General features: G+C 31.1%; 2 protein-coding genes across 2 annotated transcripts; one reads left to right on the plus strand and one right to left on the minus strand.

Annotated features, from left to right (window-relative positions):
• The first annotated feature begins 212 nt into the window (after window positions 1–212).
• LOC124912947 (cytochrome b561 and DOMON domain-containing protein At3g07570) lies at window positions 213–3,649 on the plus strand. The gene is made up of 4 exons (XM_047453580.1): window positions 213–407; window positions 491–893; window positions 3,004–3,293; window positions 3,360–3,649. Exons 1-4 carry the CDS (start codon window positions 213–215, stop codon window positions 3,588–3,590), a joined length of 1,119 nt encoding a protein of 372 aa, XP_047309536.1. The 3' UTR covers window positions 3,591–3,649.
• Window positions 3,650–3,686: 37 nt separating this feature from the next.
• Window positions 3,687–6,925, minus strand: LOC124911366 (MLO-like protein 1). Its single transcript, XM_047451841.1, has 14 exons — window positions 6,636–6,925; window positions 6,452–6,509; window positions 6,167–6,375; window positions 5,870–5,986; window positions 5,720–5,789; window positions 5,547–5,641; window positions 5,381–5,455; window positions 5,226–5,314; window positions 5,073–5,122; window positions 4,924–4,964; window positions 4,614–4,823; window positions 4,469–4,536; window positions 4,101–4,161; window positions 3,687–4,002 (listed from the first exon to the last, which is right to left on the minus strand). The coding sequence occupies exons 1-14, from the start codon at window positions 6,762–6,764 to the stop codon at window positions 3,811–3,813; spliced, it is 1,464 nt and encodes a 487-aa protein (XP_047307797.1). The 5' UTR covers window positions 6,765–6,925; the 3' UTR covers window positions 3,687–3,810.
• Window positions 6,926–8,210: the final 1,285 nt, after the last annotated feature.

Consider the following 8,210-nt stretch of genomic DNA (forward strand, 5'->3'; position numbering starts at 1 on the left):
TATACAGAACAACAACAACTATCTCCATCATTAACCAGATCAAACACCAACCACATTGGTTAATTTCAAATAATTATAATATTAAATAACTTTTATTTATTTATTTATACTATTGTCAACTGCTCCAACCCCATTATCTTCTTAATTATCATTTCCCATTGTTACTATCATCATAGAGATAGAGAGAGAAAGCTGCCGGAGAGAGAAGAGAGATGAAGAAAACGACGTCGTCTCAGCTGAAATTCTTCCAATTTGTAGGGTTTCTTCTCCTATCTTCATCTTCTCCGGTGATCTCTCAACCCAATATTTCCTGCACCACTAATCTCTTCTTCAACGATCAAATTCTCTTCGACACAACTTCCCTCATCTGCAACCATGTTTGGTCTTCTCAAAACTACACCCTCAGAGTAAATATTAATCAATTCTAACTTTGAATTTGAATTTGAATTTGAATTTGTGGGTTAACTTTTGTTTTAACGATGATCGACAGTACAAACAAGCGGCCACGAATCTATGGAGTTTTGTTCTTCAAGCACCCAATAAAAACGCTTACGTGGCGATCGGATTTTCACCCAACGGAGATATGATAGGGTCTAGTGCGATGGTGGGATGGGTGGCAAACAGCGGCGTTGCAATTATAAAACAGTATGATCTCACCGGAAAGTCGCCGGAGCTGGTGGTGCCGGACGAGGGGAACTTAAACTTGGTGGCGAATACGTCATCAATAATTGTAGATGGGTCGGATATATATATGGCGTTTCAAGTTAGAACGGTTCAACCGTTGAACCGGTTAATTTATTCGGTTGGAAGAACCGGAGTTTTGCCATCGATTACTACTTTTCGATTGACTGAGCATGCGGATATGATTAAGACTTTCATTGATTATACTACAGGTTAGTTCATTTCTTAATTAATTAATTTATTTATTTATTAATTAATTGTTTCTTAATTACTATGATTAACACGTAATTACACGTTCTTGACTCATTCATATTAAAATATTAAAAAATTATATGAGAGTGGATTAGTCAATATTCTCATTAACTGGAGTTTGGAGGGCTGCCCTAGTGATTAAGGTTAACTACAAGACCAATTTAGGGCACCCTTATTGAGAACCAACTAATCTAGTTTCAATTTGTAAAACAAAATATTTTAAGGTTAACTTTTAGTTATAATATTATATATCTGAATTTGTTTTTAAAAAAATTAAAATATATTTTAAAATAAAGTTAACCATTTTGAATGTACAGTATTTTCATGTTTAACCAATCCTAATGGTTTTTACATGCAATTATGTGATAAACATTAAAAAATATTGTTTTATTTACCACTAATATTTATATTTTATTAGAATAAAAAAATATATTATAAAATGTTTTCTCAAAATTACTATAGTTTATAATATAGTTAGTTTTATCTATAGGTTTTAGATTTTTCTTTAGCCTATTTGAAATTGAAATTAGAATTGAAATTTTAATTCAAATTCTATTTTAACGGGGCTTTGTATCCCTATTAAATTCATATGCTTAAAAAATTAAAAAAATGTAACTAAATTTATTTATCAAATTATTAGATTATAAGAAAATTAATTTAAATATATATTATTAAGATATTTGTTTGATATACACTGGTCCATTTAAAAGTGTCCACATAAGAAACTAAAAGGTAATGGGCTCACTGAAAATAGATGGTCCATTTATAATGTAAACTTGCTAAATTTTTACAAAAATATCTAATTAACATTTTATGTTAAAAATTACTGGTTTCGAAAGGATCTTCTATTCCCAATGTGTTGTATTCCCTCTATTTCCCCTCACAGGGTTAGGGCAATATCGTAATAATTAAAAAAAAGTCAATATTGTTCCCAATAAGGAGGGAATAGAGAGAACATGACAAATTGAGAGCAAAGGATTCCATAAGTTTTAACTATCAAATAATTTATTTTATTGATTATAATTTTTATTAAATTCAAATAAAAAAATATTTAATAATTTATTTTTTTAAACCTCATATAAATTATTTTTTGGGTGTGTTTGGTAGTCATGAAATTGAAATAAAATTTGAAATTATAATTGAGTTATAATTTCAATTCTTAAATTTTGTAGACCATCTAATATTACAATTCAAACCAATGTAGTTTTTGTAATTCTCAATTTTATTCTTTTAACTTGGAATTTTAGTTTCAATATTTTTTTTAAAAAAATTTCTAAATAAAAATATTTTGTTATTTACAACATGATAATAAGTTGAATTGATATTTTTCTGAATTTAAGAAGGTAAAATAATAAAACAAATATATTTACTTATTTTATTTAGTAAATTAACATTTCGAACTGTTATTTTTTAACCTATCGAACCTTTTGAAAGTTAACATTTTGAATCAATATTAAAAAAAATTAAAAATTAAAATTGAATTGCAATAATATAGTTTCTCGAACATAAAAATTGAATATCAATGTAAATTTCAATAATCCAATTTGACCCTAAAATATCAAAAAAGTTCCAATGGATAGAATGGAGAGGTTCTTCAATTAAAAAAAATGTAATGTAGAAATATTGTTTGGAACTTAATCTTAGTATGAATCTTATATAAGAACAAATGAGTTAATAAATTATGTTTCAAAATATTATCTCATCTACAATTCGATATAAGATAAAAAAAATGTTCAAAAACAATTATTAATAATCCAACCCATACACAGCTCCAAAAAGTATTTTCCAGTGGGCTCGGTATAAATGGAACCTCGAGAAAATTCCTAGAACAAGATGTTTACAAAGTCGTAAGAAGAAAAAGAAAACTCGAAGCAATGCAAATGCCAATACTAAAGACAATACTAAGGGCAATACTGATGACAATACTAATGGCAAAACTAATGACAATACTGATGACAATTCTGATGACTATACTGATGACTATACTGATGGTAAGACCATTAGAGAAAAAAAAAAAAGAATCTAAGTATTAATTCTTACTCTTCATATTCTCAATAACGCGATCCACAGGTATTCAAACGCAAACAAAAATCAATGAATACGGGAATCTAAGGAGGAGCCATGGGATATTGAACATGCTGGGATGGGGAATTCTATTACCAATAGGAGTCATTGTAGCTCGATTCTTCAAGAAATGGGATCCGCTCTGGTTCTACTGTCACGTGTTCATCCAATCATTGGGCTTCATCCTCGGAGTTACAGGAGTTATCTGTGGTTTCATCTTGAAGAACAAGCTTTCTGTCTTTGTTAATAGACATAAGGGAATTGGAATCACAGTCCTCGTCCTCGGTTGCCTTCAGGTAACTCGTAATTATGTAAAAATAATCTATCATTAACTGTTTCTAACATGAACGAATGAATGACAGGTTATGGCATTCATTGCGAGGCCAGAGAAGGGATCGAAGTACAGAAAGTATTGGAATTGGTATCATTATGTAGTTGGGAGATTTGTGATTATCTTGGCAGCTATTAATGTGTTCTATGGAATTCAGTTGGGGAAAGCTGGAAATGAATGGAGGGCAGCTTATGCTATCATCTTAGTTGCCATGTTTTTTGCTACAATTCTATTAGAGATTAGGATGTGGATGAAGAAATAGAACAAGATTGATTCATACATGCTGTTCTTTTCTTCTTTATTTACATGTATTTTTTTGTGTTTGTTATACTTTTGACATGTTGAATGCAAGATTTTCTGACAAAAAAGAGCCATTGTATACTAATATAATGCTCATAGTTGAAATATGCATCTTCCCAGTTATAACGAAACAAGACAAAGATTGATTTTTGAGGTTTCAAGTTCTGTATTTGATATTTATCTTAGGGCTGCTGTCTCTGAAGAACTCCAAGCTGTATTTTGACGTCGGATGAGCTCCCATGGCCAGAGCCACTTTCTGAAGCAGCAGCAGCAGCCGCCTTCAGCTGTGTCTTTCTCTTCACTTTTTGTGCCCATCCGACAAGGCCCACTTGTACATGCTCCTCAAATATTGCCTTCTTGAACGAACTTCCCATCTTCATCATCGTGCATGAAACAATTAAGTGGTCAGATTTGAAGAAAAGAAAATACAATTTTAGAAAGAAAATTGTAATATTTATTTACTAGTACTCACCTGTGTCACAAGTGCATATAGTGGAAGGGTACTGTAACTGCATAATACCTGAACTATTACCCTGAAGCAGGAAAAAACGATTAACAAAGCATGTAAGCGCGTCAAATTTTGATAATAAAAGAAGGATATCGAGAAAAGCTTGGGTTTGGATCTGAATTTAGATGAGAAATAGTTCTATTTCCAAACTTGATTTCGTCGGAGCTCACATCCATATGAGATAATTGACAAAAAGAAAGTGTTTCTAGGGAAATTTATTAATGGTTTCTTGTCTAGATCCAGACCCAGATCCAAAATCGATAAAATGTTTCAAAATGGGTAAAGAAGAAGAACGCCTCTAGTGGATGTATATAGATGAAAATAAGACTCACCCTAGAACGAGCCTTGGCACTATGTAACGGACTTGTCCCATGATACAAGAATCAAAACCGTATTGAACCTGTAAATGATACAAACAAAATAAACACTTAGAATTTACTAAGCATCAAGGTTTTACCCTTTACCATTTTTACGTACCCATATCCAGAAGAAAAATCCAATCTCGAATGCGTTTTGAAATAGTATGAAATGAATCAGGTAGAGAACAATGCGGGGACGATGGCACCAAAAGTGATCATCTGAAGGTTTAACAACTAGGTCCCCTTCTATTGCAACATGTTTCTCTGCAACCTCGTGAGCCAATTGAGTAATTATGTGTTCAAGCTTAGTACCCACAGCAAGTAGAAGCTGTAACATAATACACACAAAGAAAAACATATTAAGAAACTGAAATTTCAATTCGATCTCGGTTCAGTTCATAAAAAGTCTTAACCAATTCTTAACTCACAATGAAAGGAATGAAGGCAATCCAGAAGTATGTGTGCCATCCTGCAATCAAATAAGTAAAAGATACACTGTTCAAATGACTGTTCAACGAAATGAATCAGAAATGAAGAGCTCCTCCAATAGATAATTTTTCGTAAGATTGATTGATACCGTTAATATTCAGCAACAGGAAGATGACAACAAATACCCAGAGATACCAACTGCAACAAATTAAAAGAAATGGGTATTAAAAAAATTAAATGGTTTTTGCTTCTTGGTTGAACAAAACAAAGCAATATTGGGTATTATTATATTTTTACTTGCCTTATACCCACAACTTCAATGAAATCGTCTTCCAAAGCTCTTATCATGTACTTGTGAAAATTGAACTTAGGGTTTCCTTTGCAATGTGTCTATGGAAAAATCATATTAAAAACAGGCGAAAATAATATTAAAAACAAAATTCGGTGGTTACGTACCATAATGAAACCAAGTCTGAGTGTCATGTAGTCTGACTTAGTGACCGATGCATAGAATTGCTTGAAAAACGCATGCTGGGAATTGAAAAAAATATATATATATAATCAAGGGTGAGGAAAATTTCTGCAATGAGATGATCGAAACTTGAATATCTTATCTACCTACCAGCCATCCCAAAATCACAGAATGTCCACCAATGCCTCGAAAGCGACCCCTTATAAAATCATGTTGATGGACATCGGTCAGCTTTGGATGCAAGGCTGTATACAACAAGAATGTCAATAACTTGTAAACAGCGCAATAAAAACATGAGAAATTTCAAGCTAAGGATTCAAAACCTTGTCCTGAACTGGTACTGTCATTACTCTCCTTTGCAATGGCGTCTTCCCAACTTTTCCATTGACGTATCTACAACCATGAAAAGGTACTCACCTTAAGGAGAAACTAAAATTTATGAAAAAATCTGATTCATATGTATTTTTACTGACCTTTGCTCCTCCAAACAGAACAGTTAAGACACAAAACGTCACATGAACAATAGCCAGGACGAATATAAAGATATGTAGATGATGAATTGCTTCAACAGATAACAATGGAACCTTATGCTGCAGAAATCAGAGAAAATATGGATGTAAATTCTAGGGATCTCTTTGGAAAATTCTTGGGTATATTTAAGATTCTCTTCTTACAGGAAGAAAATTACTCAAAGAGACATTCTAATATGAGAAGCCTAACTTACAAACAAACCATTTGATTATGAATGAACATGAGGATAGTATGCTGACCTTGGATGTGCAGTAACCGATCGCAGAGGAGGCATGTTCAGAAAGCAAATGCCGAATAGGAGATTCCTCCGTCTCAGATGACTCTTCTTCCTCAGTTTCAAACTTGCAAGGAAGGAAATGATGGGTAAGATTCTTACCGACACAGATCTTTGTGATGCTGTTTTGAAACACAGTTAGAAGCAACGAAATGAATCCCAATAACATCAATTCTGCAAAATCAACAGTTCATAAATGTAAATGTACAAATCAAGGGTACGTTTAAGAACTTGATTTCAAATCATTCACCTTCTTTGATCTTCTGTAAAGCTTCATAAAGGGGTTTCTGTTGATTCTTCTTAAGTTGCTGCAAAAATTACTCAAATCAAACGAAAATGGGTTAGAAAAAACAACTTATTCAGAAGAGATCTAGACAAAAAGGGTAGTGTTCAAAACAAACTGTTCACGGTTTCTGAAGAGAAAAAGAAGTAACCTTTCCAGCATAATGAAGCAAGCGCTCAACCGCTAGTGAAATCCCAACGATGATAGTGCAAACACCGGCGAGAATCCATGTTGGAGTGAACTCTAAAGTCGTCCCTCCATCTCCTTCGCCGCCAGACATCGAGAAATCGCTTCAGAAATCACTTGAAATCGCCTTTTCTTCCTCGTTTACTACTAGAAATCACGGAATCTTTCTGGGTTTTTGACAATACCCTTTTGGGTTTCTCTGTGAAGTTTCAAACTTTAAGAAATCTGACTCAAAGAAGATATTTGAAATAGCTGCCTGCCAAGGAAAAGAGAGCGACTTGAATGAATGTGCTTTAGGCGTGGTCCGTGGAGCGTTGAGGTTAAGAAGAAGAAGACAAACTAAACTTAATTATTAATTAGGTACATCAATCGAATAATCAATTGCGCCTATTTCGGAAGATTGTATTTTTAACGTTGGTTTAGTTGATTTGGAATACCAACTGATTCTATTCTCTTTCTTTTTCAAATAGTAATTACCAACTACTATATCTAATTTATTGCAATTTCTTAAGTCAAAATCTTACTAAGAAAAGTTAATTTAAATAAAAATATAGGTAAAGATATTCAATACACTTATGTCTTGTTTGATGTTGGTTTTTATTATTGGGTTTTATAAAAAAAAAATGATATATATGGAGAATTTTTGTAAGAGAATTATGTATTATTATATTAGTGGATTTAATTTAAACCCACTAAAGTAGTACATTGTTAAGAGTGGCTTAAAACACAAAGACCAAAATATCACAAATTTGATTTCATCTGAAAGCGTTTTAAGTTGAAACGAAGTAATAAGTGTATAACATCTAATTCCATAATTATGAAATAAAAAAGTAATCTAATCAATTCAATGTAAAAATCATCTGATAACTCATACAAGGGTTTTTGTTTCTTTTTTATTAAAAAGTCAAATATCATATTTTTTAACTTTTACTTTTAATAATTTCATCTTTCATTTCATTAAACAAAAATATTAAAATATTTTTATTTTATTTTAAAAAATCAAATATTTTGTTGGTATGAAATGTATATTTTCTACAACTATAAAAAAAACATCAAACAATCTCTTAGGGATAGTTTGATTGTCATTTAAGTGTGGGAGAATTTTGTAAAGTTTGATGTAATTTATTTATTTAAATCTAGGAAGCTAGTACAATTAATATATGACATTCGTCTTTTAGGTAGTCTTTTAGGTAGTAATGTTAGTCTATTTAATTCTAAATAACATTATAAGGTCATGAAATTATTTATTTATATTTTATAACAGTAATTATTATTCATTTTAAATCAAAGTTAGACATTAAAAAATAATTTAATAGCAAACTAAAATAATATCTACAAAATCTCAATGCAGATGTTATAAATATAATTTGCCAGAATTTGAAAACTAAATATAGAATATCTAACATTAATGCAATTCTTTAAATTGACGAACCAAAAAAACCATAAATTTATTTTGAAATTCACATAATTTAATTGAGATTAAGATAATATATTCATTTTTTTTAAAAGGATGGAATATTCATATATAATGTAAAAGATA

Source organism: Impatiens glandulifera, chromosome 8 (genome assembly GCF_907164915.1).
Source record: "Impatiens glandulifera chromosome 8, dImpGla2.1, whole genome shotgun sequence".
Taxonomy (NCBI): domain Eukaryota; kingdom Viridiplantae; phylum Streptophyta; class Magnoliopsida; order Ericales; family Balsaminaceae; genus Impatiens; species Impatiens glandulifera.